At 44.0% G+C, this 18,648-nt stretch overlaps 1 protein-coding gene across 1 annotated transcript; it reads left to right on the top strand.

The window, feature by feature from the left end:
* The first annotated feature begins 631 nt into the window (after nucleotides 1-631).
* On the top strand, nucleotides 632-11,567 carry LOC127649606 (putative ferric-chelate reductase 1). The gene is made up of 7 exons (XM_052134801.1): nucleotides 632-812; nucleotides 1,219-1,310; nucleotides 1,424-1,624; nucleotides 9,037-9,132; nucleotides 9,274-9,466; nucleotides 10,230-10,433; nucleotides 10,558-11,567. Exons 2-7 carry the CDS (start codon nucleotides 1,221-1,223, stop codon nucleotides 10,599-10,601), a joined length of 828 nt encoding a protein of 275 aa, XP_051990761.1. The 5' UTR covers nucleotides 632-812; nucleotides 1,219-1,220; the 3' UTR covers nucleotides 10,602-11,567.
* The last annotated feature ends 7,081 nt before the right edge of the window (nucleotides 11,568-18,648 follow it).

The raw sequence follows: 18,648 nt of genomic DNA, 5'->3' as shown, positions 1-18,648 counted from the left end.
GACATGGAAAATTGTCATGGTCTGTTTATTAGTTAGGTCGTAACATTAGTTAGTAGTAACAGTAATATATAGTATTTTCTTTAGACAATCCAGTAAAAGATATTGCATGGTATAGAAAAAACAGAAGCAATACAAAGAAGAATAACCTTTTCAGTATTTTAAAAGTTTCTAAAACGTACAAAAGGCATCCTAGTTGTAAAATGGTTGTTTGAACGAAATAGAGAATAAGAGTCAAAATGCAACTCCTTTTAATCACTTCAGGTTTAATAAGTGTGGATCCAGCTAATCTCCTAATAATAAGGAGAATTGTGTTTTTTATAGGCTTAACATAATGGAAAATTAAATGTATTCATTTATTATGACAATAGGAGTAGACGAGTAGAATGACAAATGTCCAGATCAGGATGTATATTCCTGAATAATTTTAAGGTTATAGGATAAAAACACTGAAGGGATGATGCAGTACATAAGGCCATCAATGCAACTGATGTAAAAATAGTATATACTAGTTAACAGTATTACATACATTTTATTAAATAAAAGCTACAGCTGCTAGAACATTATATAACTCATAAAGTGTATAACAGTGTAACGATGAGCTTTTTATTAATTCAGAATAATACAAATGACGGATTAACATCATCTGACTTCGCCCATCCAACTCTTGTACCTTTGTCTACTGAAGCACGGGGTGTGGTCATGCTCAGTTCAGCTCAGGAGTGACTGTGCTCAGTTTAAAAGATAACTAGAGAGGATTCCTTTTCAGTCTTTACAAATTTTCCAAGGGTTTGAAGGCTGAAATATCGACAGAGGTAAGAGAAACATAACTTAAAGTTTTTTAGGGTCATTTTTTTTTTATCTCTAGTTGTATTTTGTATTTCAATAATTAATTTTTCATTCAAGACTTTTTATAGTTTTATAGTATTTTATTAAAACATAATATATATGGTGTGTATTATAGTATATATTTATAAATAAGAATTAAGTTGTATATCTATTATAATCTAATTTGTTAGATTATACTTTCAAGATTTTTTTACCTGGCTTTTCAATCCTTAATCTTAATGTATCCATTGGAAAACTGGCAAACAATTATAACAAAATTACACCTTTTGTCTTATTTCATTTCATAAGGTCAATGTGCATTCCATCATCTTGATTATGCGATTTCAGATTAATTTGATAAAAATACTGTATTATCTTGAATCTTTCCCCCAGACATGGACAGCAGACTGATGCTTTTGGTGTTTTTTGTAATTGCTTGTGATGTGCCTTGCATTAAGGCTGTCCGGCCAACAACAAATTTGACTGTAAGTTTGCTGTCTAACCCTTTCCACAATAATTTATTTGACATCATTGTTTTTCAACCAAATATATGATGCATAGTACATTTGTTTAAAATCTTTCTGTTTCTTATTCACAGTCCAACATCACTCGCAATGGGTGTGGAATAAATAAACTGTGTGTGGAGAACCCCGCTGGATGTGACCCTTCAGGTAGCTCTCAGTGCTTCTTCGCATCTTCACATTTTTCTTCTACTAACAAAAGCCTGGCCTTTGAGATCAGTGGCAACTCCCCCGGTTACATCACTTTAGCCACTGGAGTGAACTCTTTGTTGTCTCAGGTAAACTCAGCTCCGCACAGCACACAAACACACATATTCACATATTATTGCACAGAGGCTTATACAACTTTAGATCACACCTTCTTAGAGCATATGTGATTTGTTTTGGCCTAACGTCCTTTTTTGTAATGTTACATTACTGATTTAGCAAATAAAAGTCTCTGAATATACTGGATAGCCATCTGAACAGCCTTCCAAACAGCGTAATTTCTTCAAGGAAGGTTCACTTATAATATTAGTAAGAAATAAATAATATTCACATCATAAATTTGTAAAAAACATGATCATTTTCACCCTCATTCTGACCCTCCGTCAGAAATGTTCTGTTTTGGTGCTGCTTTTGCTTTAAGACCTAACAGTAAACGCCCAATTTTATGATTGCTCTCTGCTCTTAATTGACCTGCTCTTTCTGCTTGACATCTAACTGCTCAATGCTACTGGGTGTGCTATGGAAGTGATAAGGTAAAGTAGGTGTTAGATAATTTTGTCATCCAATGTATTTAATTTATTTTGTTGATCTGCAATCCCCGTCTCGATACGGCTCAGCTGAGGGAAGAAAGAAATGACACAGACACCCAATGGTATCAAATCCTTCTTCAACGTTTATTGTTCACCATTCGGTTATATGGTCCAGAAAAACCACATTCCACTGGACCCCCACCAATGAAATAGTTCTTTACCTTATATGGGGGTGACATACATGTTTGAGCTACATGTGAAACGTGAGAGTAGAGAGAAAAAACACATTCCTAAAGAACACATCCTTTGAACAAGGAGCAGCTTTGCTTTGTGATGACACAGCAAGCTACATCACCCTGAGAAGTTGTTGAGAAGCCTTAATTATTCCACAGTAGGCATTCATGTGTCAGTCAAATGCAAATGTCTACCACAGTCTGACATCACAAAAGGTTTGGGCAATATGACCACAATCTTATATCATGATATGAGTCATTTTAAATTACGATAACATTATATATATCACGATGTATTTTTTTTTCTTCTTCTGGAAAATCAATCAAAATTGGTTTATATATTAAATAAACATATTGTAGTGTCGATTATTGGATACTCCAGTCATAGAATGAAATACATTATAAATGAAAACGTCTCGGTTACCTACGTAACCTCGGTTCTCTCTAGATGAGGGAACGAGTATTGCGTAAGCTAGCTTACGCTACGGGAAAGATTCATCTTTTCTGAGATATTGAAGCCAAAAAATTATCCTTAATTTTGTATCATTTGTCAACGCAGTGCAGAAACTGCAGACCTTGAGCGGGCTAGGCCTAGCCCAGGCCGCTGCCACACATATGTCCTGAATGGAAATCCCGCTGGACCATGCCCACGAGGAGGCCATGCCTCTGGTGGAGTGAGCCCTAATGCCTAACGGGCATGGCAGGTCTTTCTACGCGTACGCGGCAGCAATAGCGTCCACTATCCATCTAGACAGTGTCTGTTTCGAGGTGGCGAGACCCTTGGTGCGCCCTCCGAATGAAACGAAAAGCTGCTCAGCGCGTCTGAAAGAGGCGGAGCACGCAGTATACAATCTCAGTGCTCTGACTGGGCAAAGGAGATTTGTGTCGCGTTCGCTATCGGATGCTGGCAGAGCCGATAGGGAAATAATCTGTGCTCTGAAAGGAGTACCGATCACCTTGGGGACATAGCCGTGTCTAGGCTTTAAAATGACCTTGGAGTCACTTGGTCCAAACTCCATACACGCAGCGCTGACAGACAGCGCGTGAAGGTCTCCCACACGTTTAACTGATGACAGGGCAGTCAGAAAAACGGTTTTGAGTGAAAGGTATTTCAAATCCACGGATTCAAGCGGTTCGAAAGGGGGGCTTTCATAGCTTCGAGAACTACAGAAAGATCCCAGATAGGAACCGATGGGGGGCGGGGGTTCATCCTTCTAGCTCCCCTGAGGAAGCGGATGACCAGTTCGTATTTTCCCCGTGACTGGCCGTGCAGGGGTTCGGCGAACGCCGCGACGGCCGCCACGTACACTTTGAGCGTGGATGGGGATCTGCCCTTATCCAACAGCTCTTGTAAAAACACGAGCAGTGACGACACCCCACATGTCCGTGGGTCCAGGTCTCTGTCGGTGCACCATTTTGAAAACACCGACCATTTGGACGCATAGAGTCTTCTCGTGGAAGGGGCTCTAGCGTGTATGATAGTGTTCATTACTCCTTCTGGCAAAGCGACGGGTAGTCGTTGATCACCCACGCGTGCAGCGCCCAGCGCTCTGGGTGGGGATGCCAGATCGTGCCGCGAGCTTGAGAGAGGAGATCTGCTCTCACTGGGATGGGCCACGGGGCTGTCAGTGACAGCTGCGTAAGCTCCGGGAACCATGTCTGATTCTCCCAGCGCGGGGCTATGAGGAGCACCGAGTGACGCGTTTCCCTGATCCTCTGCATTACCTGTGGTAATAGCGAGACGGGAGGGAAGGCGTAAAGCGGGCGGTTGGGCCAGTTCTGGGCCAGTGCGTCCTCGCTTTTCGAGAAAAATACTGGGCAGTGAGAGTTCTCTTCTGACGCGAAGAGGTCTATCTCTGCTCTGCCGAATATTTGCCATAATTTCTGGACTGTTTGAGCGTGCAGGGACCATTCCCCTGGGGGATTGTCTCTGGACAGTCTGTCTGGGCCGTCGTTCAGGTGGCCTGGCACGTGCGTCGCCCTCAGCGAGCGCAGGTGGCCCTGGGACCAACTTAGTATGCGTTTTGTCAGATGGAAGAGGTTCCTGGATCTGACACCGCCCTGACGGTTTAGATAGGATACCACAGATCTGTTGTCCGAACGGACCAGGATGTGGTGACCCTGAATGACCGGGAGGAAGCGCACGAGCGCGTACTCGACCGCTATCATTTCCAGACAATTTATGTGAAGGAGCTTTTCCTGAACTGACCATAGGCCGAAAACCGGCGAGCCCTCGCAGACCGCGCCCCAACCCGTGTTGGACGCGTCTGTCGAGATGACTTTTCGGCGAGATACAGCTCCCATCGTCACTCCCTGCTGATACCATTCGGCCACCATCCAAGGCTGCAGAGCTGATATACAGGTCTGAGTCACTCTGATCGGCTGGCGGCCTGTGGCCCACGTCCGGCGAGACGCGCGGGTGTTTAGCCAATGCTGAAGCGGGCGCATGCACAGTAAACCCAGCTGAAGTACTGCTGCGGCTGAGGCCATGTAACCTAACACTCTCTGAAATTTTTTCAGAGGCATGAGGCTGTTCATCTGAAAAGACGCGGCTAGTCGCTGAACACGGCACGCGTGCCGTGTAGATAAGCGAGCCATCATTGCCACAGAGTCTAGTTCTATTCCAAGGAAGGAAATTGCCTGACTGGGCTGTAGTGAGCTCTTGGTCCAATTGACTGCAAGACCCAGACTGTTCAGATGACTGAGGAGAACTGTCCTGTGAGACAGAAGCTCCGTATGTGACTGTGCCAAAATCAGCCAATCGTCCAAATAGTTCAGAATTCGCAAGCCCTGACTCCGCAGGGGTGCGAGCGCCGCATCCATGCACTTCGTGAAAGTACGGGGTGCTAAGGACAGGCCGAACGGAAGGACGGTGTATTGATAAACCTGACCGTCGAAGGCGAATCTCAAGAATGGCCTGTGACGGGGATTTATCTGAATCTGAAAATAGGCATCTTTCAGATCGAGAGAAATAAACCAGTCCCCCTGGCGCACATGCGCGAGGAGTTTCCTGATTGTAAGCATTTTGAACGGTCTTTTTGCAAGCACCTTGTTCAAAACCCTGAGATCTAATATTGGTCTGAGGCCGCCGTCTTCCTTGGGGACAAGAAAATAACGGCTGTAAAACCCCGACTCGCTCAGTGAAGGCGGCACTCTCTCTATGGCCCTTTTGCACAGAAGGTTTGCTATTTCTGAACGAAGCATGCAGGCTGCTTCCGTGTTCACAGTAGTTTCGAGCCGCGCCCTGAAGCGGGGAGGGCGGCGATCGAACTGTAGCAAATAGCCCTGTTTTATTGTGCTTAACACCCATTTGCATATCCCTGGGATAGCTTCCCACGCTTTGAAGCGTAACACTAGAGGGTGAATGGCCGAGTCGCCCTGATTGCCGTACACAGCGGGCTGAACAGAATGTGTGAGCGCGCTTATTGTGCTTATGCATGACTGCTCGCAGACAGCAGGGACATGCTGTTCTGTGAGTGACTTCCCGATTGAGATGAATGGGGAAAGAGTCACATCTGTTAAGTGATGCGCGAGCATAGTCACGGGCACGGGACTTACACATAGAGAGGTGTTTGCTGGCCGTGTGACAGAGCGGGCAGAGAGGGGGCATGCACGGGCTCGTGGGCGCGTTTATTGACTCTAACACTCGAGCGGGCTGTGCCCGCTTTATGTGAGTGTGCTCTGATAGGAACACGGGAAGTGTAATGCTTGTGTGTAGGGGTGAACACTGGATTGTGGGCACATTTTCTACACATAAGACATGTTTGCTCTTTACAAGATCTTTTTGTGTCGCCGTGAAAACGGCATTTGAGTGCAGGCAAGCGGGTAGTAACACCGGCTTGTTGGCTGCTGAATTCACCACTGTAGTAGCCTGAGAGAAGGGGACTGACAGGGGGAAGCTTTGACGGTGGTCCGGCCGCGGCGGGACTGAGCCGTCGTTTTTTTCAACAAAGCTAGGAGGACTTCGGTTGTTCAGGTTTCAGCGCAATCTTAGGCCGAGGCCCGCGGGGGGGCGGCGGTCTGCGGCGGCTGTATGAGCGCGATCTGGGGCGGCCGCCCTGTCGACGCTGGGAAGTCTGGCTTTGTTGAGCTGGGCGCTGTGAAGATGCTCGTGCAGGAGGCTGGTTACGTGGGCGGCCTGCAGAGGAGCTAGCGCGGGGAGGCAGGTAGAGATTCATGGCTTGGGTGGCTTTCTGGACTTCCGAAAAACGGTCAACAATGCCACTTACCGCGGAACCGAAGAGACCGGACGGAGAGAGCGGCGCGTTGAGGAACGTGGAGCGCTCAGCTTCTCCCATGTCGGCTAGCGTTAGCCACAGGTGTCTCTCGGTTACAGTCAGCGAGGCCATGCACTTCCCTAGGGCTTGAGCTGCAGCGTTGGTGGCGCGAAGGGCGAGGTCCGTCGCGCTCCTTAGATCTGTAACAGCCTCTGGGTGCCTGCCTTTCTCATCCCATTCCCGAAGAAGGTCCGCTTGGAGGATCTGCAAGACGGCCATGGAATGCAGAGCAGATGCGGCTTGGCCGGCGGCAGAATAGGCGCGGCCAACACAGGCGGAAGTAGTTCTGCAGGCCTTAGACGGGAGCACTGGCTTAGACCGCCATCTCGCGGAGGGCGGGCAAAGGTGTGCTGCTACCGAATCCTCGACCGAGGGGATGGAAGAGTAGCCCTTCTCGGTGGCGCCGTCCACTGAAGCGAGAGAGGTGGAGACGTGGGATCGAATCCTGGCCGAGAGAGGCGCGTTCCACGATTTAGAGAGCTCGCGTGGAGTTCTGGCAGGAAGGTAGCGGCCCGGGCCGCGGGCGCCACGCGGTGACGGCTTTGAAGAAAGCAGCCATCGAGTCTGTTGGGAGCCTGCTCAGGGGGCGGTGACCACTCGAGCCCGAGGCGGTCGACGGCCTGTGTGAGGAGGCGTATCAGTTCCCCTTCGACTCCGCCGTGGGTCCTGCTGGATTCCTGGGTCGATGAGGAGGCTTGTGACCACTCCTCGCTGCCATGATGGAACAGCAGCCCTTGTCCTCCACCTCGCTCTCCGAGGTGGCAGCAGTGCGGCCGCTCGGCGGCAACTGCGTGTCCCCGGGGGGCGGGGAGGGTGAACGCGATGCTCGAGGGAGAGGCTCCGGCGAGACAGTCGCTTCTAAACCCGGTTCCGGCAACCTTTGGGAGCGGCGCTTCTTCCGGCGTGGCGAAACAGAAGGCGGCGCGGCAGCTTCGGTCCTGAGCGCTTCGAGTCGAGCCCGCAGGGTCGACATCGGAAGCTCCTCGCAGAGGTCGCATCCGCCGTCAGCGAAGGCGAGCTCTGCATGCCCCAGTCCCAGGCAGAGAGCGCAGATGATGTGGCGGTCTCCGGCGCTGAGAGGGGTGCGGCATGAACCGCAGGTGCGAGGCATCTTTAAAAAGACGCTTGTGCTCTTTTGTGAAGTTCATTGAGGAACTAGTTTGCTTTAAAAAGGATACATCGCCGGATGGCGTAGCTCGCAGGATGGCTGAAGGTGGCGGCGGCCGGCTTCTTCGAGCGCTGTTCAAGCTTGCTTGATGCCCCTCGAACGGCAACGCGGCTTCTTGCAGTTTCAGAGATGCGAAGAGCTTCGCTGAAGAGATGAAAATCAGGGTTCCAGCCTACGAACTGCGCTTATATGCACCCTAGCCACGCCCATTCTGGCGGGCTTTGGGACAGTGAGCGCGCGGGCGCCTCTCATTGGGCGCGAGTTCACGCAAGTTCGTCTATAGGCTGCAGCAGTTGCCGCAGAGCAACCAATGAGCTCGCTAGCTAGCCCGCTCAAGGTCTGCAGTTGCTGCACTGCGTTGACAAATGATACAAAATTAAGGATAATTTTTGGCTTCAATATCTCAGAAAAGATTAATCTTTCCCATAGCGTAAGCTAGCTTACGCAATACGAGAGAACCTCTCGTAAGAGAACTACTTTCTATTTTATATTTTTCTCTTTTTTTGGAACTTGACAAACGCAATGTAAAAAAGAAAAGTAAAAACAAAAGAAAAAACATCAACTTGGTTTAAAATCAGCCCTACCATAATATTAACTTTCGCTTTATGCCACATTTCAGTCTGATATGTAGTTAAACAATGCTATTATCATTATAAACTTTCCTCAAGAATCTCATGTCAGATGACAAGCATAGATTGCACTTTTGATGAGGAGAATGCAGGAGTTTGAATTTCAGTAAATACGGTATAAGAACTGTCGATCTACTGTAAGATCAGTCTGGTCCCGGTGGTTATTTCAAGTAAGAGGTGGGAGAATTCCAAGTTCCAAGTTCTAAAAAAACAGAGCAATGTGGCACCACACTTTCAGCTTACATCAACCTATGAACTATTAACTTATCTTTGTCTCTCTTTGCATATTAAGCTAGGATGGAAGTGTTTTAACATCCAAAAATACACTCTCCAATGTATTTAATCTCCTTTAGTTATGGCTAACAATTGTTCTAATAACACTTTATGCCAAAGGCATTATTGAGGAGTTTGAAATAGGAGACAGTCTGCAAGTCAAAGAGTCTTGAGCTTTGTTAAAACAGGCCTCAGTCTAGCAATGTTTGCTCAAAGTTAGTGCTCCTACCTTCTGTAGCTGGAAACCATGTCACCCAATACTACTTTCAAATTGTCTACTCTAGGCACAGTTCCACAAACACCAAACAGATAACACAAGTCATTTTGTTCCCTCTTATGATAATATTCCATCTTCCAATTTCTATCCTTGCAGGGTACTAATATTGTCTTTGTCTGTGGCAACAATAACGGCAGTTTCTTCTTCCAAACCACAACACTCATAAACAACACACAGGTGATAACTAATTGGGTAAGGCTGAGATTTGTGATCATATTATTAAGCACTGGCACCTCTACAAAGTGCCCGTTCCATTCCGAATCATTACAATGTAAATTCGAAAAGATCAAATGCTTTTCATTTATGGAATTATATTATTTCTTCTTTTTTCAGCTTAATGTGAGCAATATCCAAGGTTCAATACGAAAAAGCTTGATTCAGTGTGCTTTCAACATCCCCATTGATGTCAACAGTGTTAACATCATTAGCACCCTAACCGGGATCAATACCACGAATTTCAACAACACAAACCTCGCTAATACACGGATTAACGCATTCATTGAAATCTTTCAAGGTTCAACCAATGGTGGGTTTGTTTGCTTTTTAACACATTACAGGTTAATATACAGGTTGACCTTTAAAGGGATAATTCACACAAAAATGACAGTTAAGTCATCATTTACATACTCTTGTTGTTGTAGAGTTCCCCTTGAGCATTTTTCGGCTTCATTACGGGACTTCAATATCTTTAATATCAGACATTTGGTCATCTCGCTTCTAAAATACGGGACAATAGGTTTACCGTACGGGATGTTGTAATTTCGGCCAAAATATAGGATGTCCTGACTAAAATGGGACAGTTTGCAATCATTTTTGACTTCATTGATGTCAAACTTGGCACAAGGGTTCTAAATGCACCATTTTGTAATGTATGCAAGTACAAATTAGATTTTAAAGCTGTAGCAGAGGGTACGATTTTCAGCCTGTAACTATTTACATTTCAATGTTTTCCTCAAAGCTATTAAATGGCATATTAACTTGAATTATTTCCTAAGATTTTAGTCATATGGTCCATATTCATGGTACTTTAATGTTACTATTCGGAGCTATGACAGCCCTTGTCCCCATTAACTTTGAATGTATGGAAAAGAAAATTGTGAATATTCTGCTGAACTTTTTGTGTTTAATGAAAAAATAAATAAAAACGTTATTGGAATGACACAAGGGTGAGAAAATAACAGTTAAGGATTTAGTATTGGAGTGAACTTTTCCTTTAATACAAATACATGCATACACATAATTTGAGAGAGTGTAACTGATAGATTGCCATTTTACACTTTGTTTTGAAGGAACTGTGCTGGGACCACTGAAGAGCACATTTGGATCCTCTTTTTTTGTGAATCTAGCTAATGCTAGTTCTATTGTCGTAAACACTGCACCTACCACAGCTATCACAACTACCACAAATAACCCAAATTCCGCAAATATCACAGCTGCATCTTTTGTCAATGTTGCCAACAGTAGCATCTCACTCACCAGCCTAATGTGTCAAGGTAAATCAACATCTTAAAAGTTCCCCACTGATGTGGTAAATCATTATAATTCATAAAACAGATAATATTTATTATGCTGCTTTTTTCATACATTTACAGATCAAATGACTTTTTGTACTTTCAGCTGCAATTGCCTTGCTCGGTATCTTCACTCTGTGCCTGCTCTGAGGAGACCTGAATGAGACCTGTGGACAAATTTCAGAAACATCTTAAATCTATATTCCTTTCATATCATTTTCAGATCCTAACTTAAGATAAGACATTTCCATTATACAACCCCTGAAGACTAATCTTATTTAGCGTGACATGTATCTGTGATGCACTCAGGGGTGCCCAATACGTCGATCGCGATCTACCAGTCGATCACAAAGGCAATGCTGGTAGATCGCACAAAATGTAAATGTATTTTAGTTCAATTTTAATAAAAAGAAATATAATGTCTTTCCTTCTTTTAGTTTCTGTCTGACTTGCACTTGCACTCGCAACAGAGCGCGAAATTGCGACGCTACTGCCCGGATTAGGCAAAACTGTCTGATTGCATTCAGTGCAAGTCATCAGAATAAGGTAAATGCCCTGGCTATTGTAATCTATTGTGCTGTAGGTGTTTTGGGTTTAGTTTTAAAACTGAATGATATCAACATTGAACATTATTATATATTTTTTTATTAATTAGAAGATTAATTCCATGTAGGAATACATGCAGTAGTCCCAACAAGCATTTTCTTATTTTAAATAAAACTGTTTTTTTTTAGTTGGTAGATCTTATTGAGTTGGTCATTTAAAAGTAGATCGTCACACAAAAAAGTGTGGGCACCCCTGCAGGATGCATTTGAAATTTACACATCTAGAATTTCTTTCTCTAGTATTTATACCTCCATTGTCTTCTTTCTTTCTTTGGTGTTCTCAACCAGATTGCTCATAAATAGGACACATTGCTGTATGTGTTTGCCACATGCAGGTTGTTGAACATATATTTGTGAGTGTATATGTACAGTACAAACATATACTATAAAGCCAACAGGTTTTTATCTAGGTGTTTTATTGATCCTGTAACATTATTTATTGCTAGTCGAAATGATCAGGAAAATAAATGTTTTTCTTTCTTCCGGTGATTAAAAACCATATTAAAATGTACAGAATTTAATTTAATATATAAATAATCATTATAATAAATAAATAATAATAAAACATTTTTGTGATGTTTCATACTTAAACTGAGCACCAGACAAAAATATACTCCTCCTAACAGAAGGAATTTTTCTAATAAATAATTTTTACCAAGAGAGAGTGAGCTTATGGCTCCTTTTCTAGATTTATCACTTAAGATTTCTTGTTTAAGATTGATTTCTAAATGCTGTGGTGTCTTCACATGAGAGGCTAGATACTGTATGCTATTGTAACGAGATAAATATTATAGGTTGAGGGTTCTTTAAGTAAACCCTGCAATAATGGGATTGCGCTTCTTATTGGCTGCGCAGGTGGCGCTATAGGCCACTGCGTTCGAGCTAAAGAGAATTGCTGTGGGTGAGTTGTTTCTATGGTTGCTTCACACTAAAAGTTAAAAATATATAATTTCATGTCAAATGTTTGACAATTTATAAAAGGATTGCTCACAGTAGACACTGATTGATTTGTGGAGAGTGTTTTCTCTTTATATTTATGGGTATTTTGATCGTTTTATGTCCGTTTGGATGCACTCTACTAACTTTCTATCTGCGTCATTTTCCATGTGCTTTCTAACGTGGTGAAATGTATTTTGAATAGGTGGAGCTTAAACAACAGTGCGACTCACTATATTTAGTGGTGCTTGCAAAGCATCACTATTGTAATCTCACATACTTATTAGTGGTGCTTGCAAAGCATCACTATTGTAATCTCACATACTTATTATTATACTTCTTATTTTTATTTTTATTATATCTCTTAACAAAACTTCGGCACCTAACTCGTCCCGCACCGTTTGGCGTAGACCCACGAATGAGGTATCAAATCAAACGGCCTATTGAGGACACGTGTGCTATGACTTTTATAAGCGATCGGGGTGCGGTATTTGCCCCAGGGGCAAAAAGCGGCCGAAAAATCCCATAGACTTAACATTGAGACACACTTTGGGCGTCACAGCTCCAAGCGAGGATTTCGTAGAAGCGTGTGATTTGCCACATTTCAAGAGGCTGGCAGGCTCTGTAAGAGCATACCTCAATATGGGGTAAAAGTTGCACCCCTGGGGGCAGGAGCTGCCCAAAAATGCCCCAATTGACTTATAATGGTGTAGGGCGGCCCATGAAATGAAAAGGCATAGGGATTTGTATTGAACATAGCTCTGGATCACAGTGTCATAGAGGCGAGGGGTGGGCTCATTTTACTCAGACAACCAATCAGTCTCTCTGGATCATTGTGAAGCTATCAAGCCACGCCCTAGCAACCATTAAGAGCACCTTAGCAACAAGTCCCATAGACTTCTATTGAAAAAGATCAAAGGGATATCTCCGGATAGAAGTGTCATAGAAACACAAGGGTGGTCTCGTTTGACTTCGGGACAGCAAACAGCCAATCATGCATCACTTCAACACTTCCTAGCCCCTCCTAGCAACCATTGTCGAGCACCTTAACAACCAAAATCCATAGAGGAATATCTTCCATTCTGAATGTCACAGAGGCATGGGAGTTGGTTTATATCATTCATACTGACAAGCAGCCTTTGGAGATTCATGATTGGCAGCTGCCAAGCCACTCCTAGCAACTACACAGAGTACCCTAGCAACCGTTTAGCAGTAACTATATCTCTGCACCAGAAAATCAGAGAGACTTCTGGGTTGATTTATTTCAATCAGGATGGCAAGGAGACTTGATAAGTATCACTATGTTAACTGCCTAGCAACCAGATGGGGTTACCCTAGCAACCGAGTAACAAATCACATATCTCTGCATCAGAAAAGCGTAGAGACTTCGGGTTGACTTATTTCAATCAGGATGGCAAGGACACTTCATTAGTATCACTATGGTAACTGCCTAGCAACCAGATGGGCTTACCCTAGCAACCGAGTAACAAATCACATATCTCTGCATCACAAAAACATAGAGACTTCGGGTTGACTTACTTCAATCAGGATGGCAAGGAGACTTCATTAGAATCACTATGGTAACTGCCTAGCAACCAGATGGGCTTACCCTAGCAACCGAGTAACAAATCACATATCTCTGCATCAGAAAAGCGTAGAGACTTCGGGTTGACTTATTTCAATAAGGATGGCAAGGACACTTGATTAGTATCACTATGGTATCTGCCTAGCAACCAGATGGGGTTACCCTAGCAACCGAGTAAAAATCACATATCTCTGCATCACAAAAACATAGAGACTTCGGGTTGACTTATTTCAATCAGGATGGCAAGGAGACTTCATTAGTATCACTATGGTAACTGCCTAGCAACCAGATGGGCTTACCCTAGCAACCGAGTAACAAATCACATATCTCTGCATCAGAAAAGCGTAGAGACTTCGGGTTGACTTATTTCAATAAGGATGGCAAGGACACTTGATTAGTATCACTATGGTATCTGCCTAGCAACCAGATGGGGTTACCCTAGCAACCGAGTAAAAAATCACATATCTCTGCATCACAAAAACATAGAGACTTCGGGTTGATTTATTTTAATCAGGATGGCCAGGAGACTTGATTAGTATCACTATGGTAACTGCCTAGCAACCAGATGGAGTTACCCTAGCAACCGAGCAACATATCACATATCTCTGCACCAGAACACACTACAGACTTCGGGTTGACTTATTTCACTCAGGATGGAAAGGAGCCATGTATTGTATTACCTTGGTAACTGCATAGCAACCACGCGGGCTTACCCTAGCAACCGAGTAACAAATCACATATTTCTGCACCAGAACATCGTACACATTTCTGGGTTGGTTTATTTATGACCATAATTTTTGTTATTTTCAAGTTACAACATGCTGTTTGGCCGAGTTTTGCCACGGCAAGCACCACTCACATTTTCTTCAGGAAATGTACCCATCTAGTTATACTTTTTATTTTTATTTTTTATATCTCTTAACAAAACTTGGCACCTAACTTCGTCCGCACCGTTTGGCGTAGACCCACGAATGAGGTGTCAAATCGAGCGACCTATTGAGGACACGTGTGCTATGACTTTTATAAGCGATCGAGTGCGGTATTTGCCCCAGGGGCAAAAAGCGGCGAAAAATCCCATAGACTTAACATTGAGACAAACTTTGGCCGTCACAGCTCAAGCGAGGATTTAGTAGAAGCGTGTGATTTGCCACATTTGAAGAGGCTGGCAGGCTCTGTAGAGCATACCTCAATATGGGGTAAAAGTTGCACCCTGGGGGCAGGAGCTGCCCAAAAATGCCCCAATTGACTTATAATGGTGTAGGGCGGCCCATGAAATGAAAAGGCATAGGGATTTGTATTGAACATAGCTCTGGATCACAGTGTCATAGAGGCGAGGGGTGGGCTCATTTTACTCAGACGACCAATCAGTCTCTCAGGATCATTGTGAAGCTATCAAGCCACGCCCTAGCAACCATTAAGAGCACCTTAGCAACAAGTCCCATAGACTTCTATTGAAACAGATCAAAGGGATATCTCGGATAGAAGTGTCATAGAAACACAAGGGTGGTCTCGTTTGACTCGGGACAGCAAACAGCCAATCATGCATCAAATCAACACTTCCTAGCCCCTCCCTAGCAACCATTGTCGAGCACCTTAACAACCAAAATCCATAGAGGGATATCTTCCATTCTGAATGTCACAGAGGCATGGGAGTTGGTTTATATCATTCATACTGACAAGCAGCCTTTGGAGATTCATGATTGGCAGCTGCCAAACCACTCCTAGCAACTACACAGAGTACCCTAGCAACCGTTTAGCAGTAACTATATCTCTGCACCAGAAAATCAGAGAGACTTCTGGGTTGATTTATTTCAATCAGGATGGCAAGGAGACTTGATTAGTATCACTATGGTAACTGCCTAGCAACCAGATGGGGTTACCCTAGCAACCGAGTAACAAATCACATATCTCTGCATCAGAAAAGCGTAGAGACTTCGGGTTGACTTATTTCAATCAGGATGGCAAGGAGACTTCATTAGTATCACTATGGTAACTGCCTAGCAACCAGATGGGCTTACCCTAGCAACCGAGTAACAAATCACATATCTCTGCATCACAAAAACATAGAGACTTCGGGTTGACTTATTTCAATCAGGATGGCAAGGACACTTGATTAGTATCACTATGGTAACTGCCTAGCAACCAGATGGGGTTACCCTAGCAACGAGTAACAAATCACATATCTCTGCATCAGAAAAGCATAGAGACTTCGGGTTGACTTATTTCAATCAGGATGGCAAGGACACTTCATTAGTATCACTATGGTAACTGCCTAGCAACCAGATGGGCTTACCCTAGCAACCGAGTAACAAATCACATATCTCTGCATCAGAAAAGCGTAGAGACTTCGGGTTGACTTATTTCACTCAGGATGGCAAGGACACTTGATTAGTATCACTATGGTAACTGCCTAGCAACCAGATGGGGTTACCTTAGCAACCGAGTAACAAATCACATATCTCTGCACCAGAAAATAGTACAGACCTCGGGTTGATTTATTTCACTCAGGATGGCAAGGACACTTGATTACTATCACTATGGTAACTGCCTAGCAACCACATGGGGTTACCTAGCAACGGTAACAAATCACATATCTCTGCACCAGAAAATAGTACTGACTTCGGGTTGATTTATTTCACTCAGGATCGCAAGGACACTTGATTACTATCACTATGGTAACTGCCTAGCAACCAGATGGGGTTACCCTAGCAACCGAGAAACAAATCACATATCTCGGCACCAAAAGAGTACAGACTTCGGGTTGATTTATTTCAACCAGGATGGCAGGACACTTCATTAGTATCAATATGGTAACTGCCTAGCAACCAGATGGGGTTACCCTAGCAACCGAGTAACAAATCACATATCTCTGCACCAGAAAGAGTAGTGACTTCGGGTTGACTTATTTCACTCAGGATGGCAAGGACACTTCATTAGTATCACTATGGTAACTGCCTAGCAACCAGGATGGGTTACCCTAGCAGCCAGATAACAAATCACATATCTCTGCATCACAAAAGCGTACAGACTTCGGGTTGACTTATTTCAATCAGGATGGCAAGGACACTTCATTAGTATCACTATGGTAACTGCCTAGCAACCAGATGGGGTTACCCTAGCAACCGAGTAACAAATCACATATCTCTGCACCAGAAAACACTACAGACTTCGGGTTGACTTATTTCACTCAGGATGGAAAGGAGCCATGTATTGTATTACCTTGGTAACTGCATAGCAACCACATGGGCTTACCCTAGCAACCGAGTAACAAATCACATATTTCTGCACCAGAAAATGCAGTTACAGACTTCTGGGTTGATTTATTTATGACCATAATTTTTGTTCTTTTCAAGTTACAACATGCTGTTTGGCGAGTTTTGCCACGGCAAGCACCACTCACATTTTCTTCAGGAAATGTACCTATCTAGTTTTTATTTTTATTTTTATTTTTATATCTCTTAACAAAACTTGGCACCTAACTTCGTCCGCACCGTTTGGCGTAGACCCACGAATGAGGTGTCAAATCGAGCGACCTATTGAGGACACGTGTGCTATGACTTTTATAAGCGATCCGAGTGCGGTATTTGCCCCAGGGGCAAAAAGCGGCCGAAAAATCCCATAGACTTAACATTGAGACAAACTTTGGCGTCACAGCTCCAAGCGAGGATTTAGTAGAAGCGTGTGATTTGCCACATTTGAAGAGGCTGGCAGGCTCTGTAGAGCATACCTCAATATGGGGTAAAAGTTGCACCCCTGGGGGCAGGAGCTGCCCAAAAATGCCCCAATTGACTTATAATGGTGTAGGGCGGCCCATGAAATGAAAAGGCATAGGGATTTGTATTGAACATAGCTCTGGATCACAGTGTCATAGAGGCGAGGGGGTGGGCTCATTTTACTCAGACGACCAATCAGTCTCTCAGGATCATTGTGAAGCTATCAAGCCACGCCCTAGCAACCATTAAGAGCACCTTAGCAACAAGTCCCATAGACTTCTATTGAAACAGATCAAAGGGATATCTCCGGATAGAAGTGTCATAGAAACACAAGGGTGGTCTCGTTTGACTCGGGACAGCAAACAGCCAATCATGCATCAAATCAACACTTCCTAGCCCCTCCCTAGCAACCATTGTCGAGCACCTTAACAACCAAAATCCATAGAGGGATATCTTCCATTCTGAATGTCACAGAGGCATGGGAGTTGGTTTATATCATTCATACTGACAAGCAGCCTTTGGAGATTCATGATTGGCAGCTGCCAAGCCACTCCTAGCAACTACACAGAGTACCCTAGCAACCGTTTAGCAGTAACTATATCTCTGCACCAGAAAATCAGAGAGACTTCTGGGTTGATTTATTTCAATCAGGATGGCAAGGAGACTTGATTAGTATCACTATGGTAACTGCCTAGCAACCAGATGGGGTTACCCTAGCAACCGAGTAACAAATCACATATCTCTGCATCAGAAAAGCGTAGAGACTTCGGGTTGACTTATTTCAATCAGGATGGAAAGGAGACTTCATTAGTATCACTATGGTAACTGCCTAGCAACCAGATGGGCTTACCCTAGCAACCGAGTAACAAATCACATATCTCTGCATCACAAAAACATAGAGACTTCGGGTTGACTTATTTCAATCAGGATGGCAAGGACACTTGATTAGTATCACTATGGTAACTGCCTAGCAACCAGATGGGGTTACCCTAGCAACCGAGTAACAAATCACATATCTCTGCATCACAAAAACATAGAGACTTCGGGTTGACTTATTTCAATCAGGATGGCAAGGACACTTCATTAGTATCACTATGGTAACTTCCTAGCAACCAGATGGGCTTACCCTAGCAACCGAGTAACAAATCACATATCTCTGCATCAGAAAAGCGTAGAGACTTCGGGTTGACTTATTTCACTCAGGATGGCAAGGACACTTGATTAGTATCACTATGGTAACTGCCTAGAAACCAGATGGGGTTACCTTAGCAACCGAGTAACAAATCACATATCTCTGCACCAGAAAATAGTACAGACCTCTGGGTTGATTTATTTCACTCAGGATGGCAAGGACACTT

Source organism: Xyrauchen texanus, chromosome 9 (assembly GCF_025860055.1).
Source record: "Xyrauchen texanus isolate HMW12.3.18 chromosome 9, RBS_HiC_50CHRs, whole genome shotgun sequence".
Lineage (NCBI taxonomy): Eukaryota > Metazoa > Chordata > Actinopteri > Cypriniformes > Catostomidae > Xyrauchen > Xyrauchen texanus.
Note: the sequence above shows the minus strand (reverse complement) of the source record. Positions and strands in the feature narration are given on the sequence as shown.

What these genes read in the sequence shown, in the direction of transcription:
- LOC127649606 (XM_052134801.1), top strand. Translation starts at nt 1,221, where the DNA reads ATGGACAGCAGACTGATGCTTTTGGTGTTTTTTGTAATTGCTTGTGAT. An exon ending in CTTTCAAGGTTCAACCAATG is followed by an intron (nt 9,467 to 10,229) that starts GTGGGTTTGTTT and finishes TTTGTTTTGAAG; the next exon opens with GAACTGTGCTGGGACCACTG. An exon ending in CACCAGCCTAATGTGTCAAG is followed by an intron (nt 10,434 to 10,557) that starts GTAAATCAACAT and finishes TTGTACTTTCAG; the next exon opens with CTGCAATTGCCTTGCTCGGT.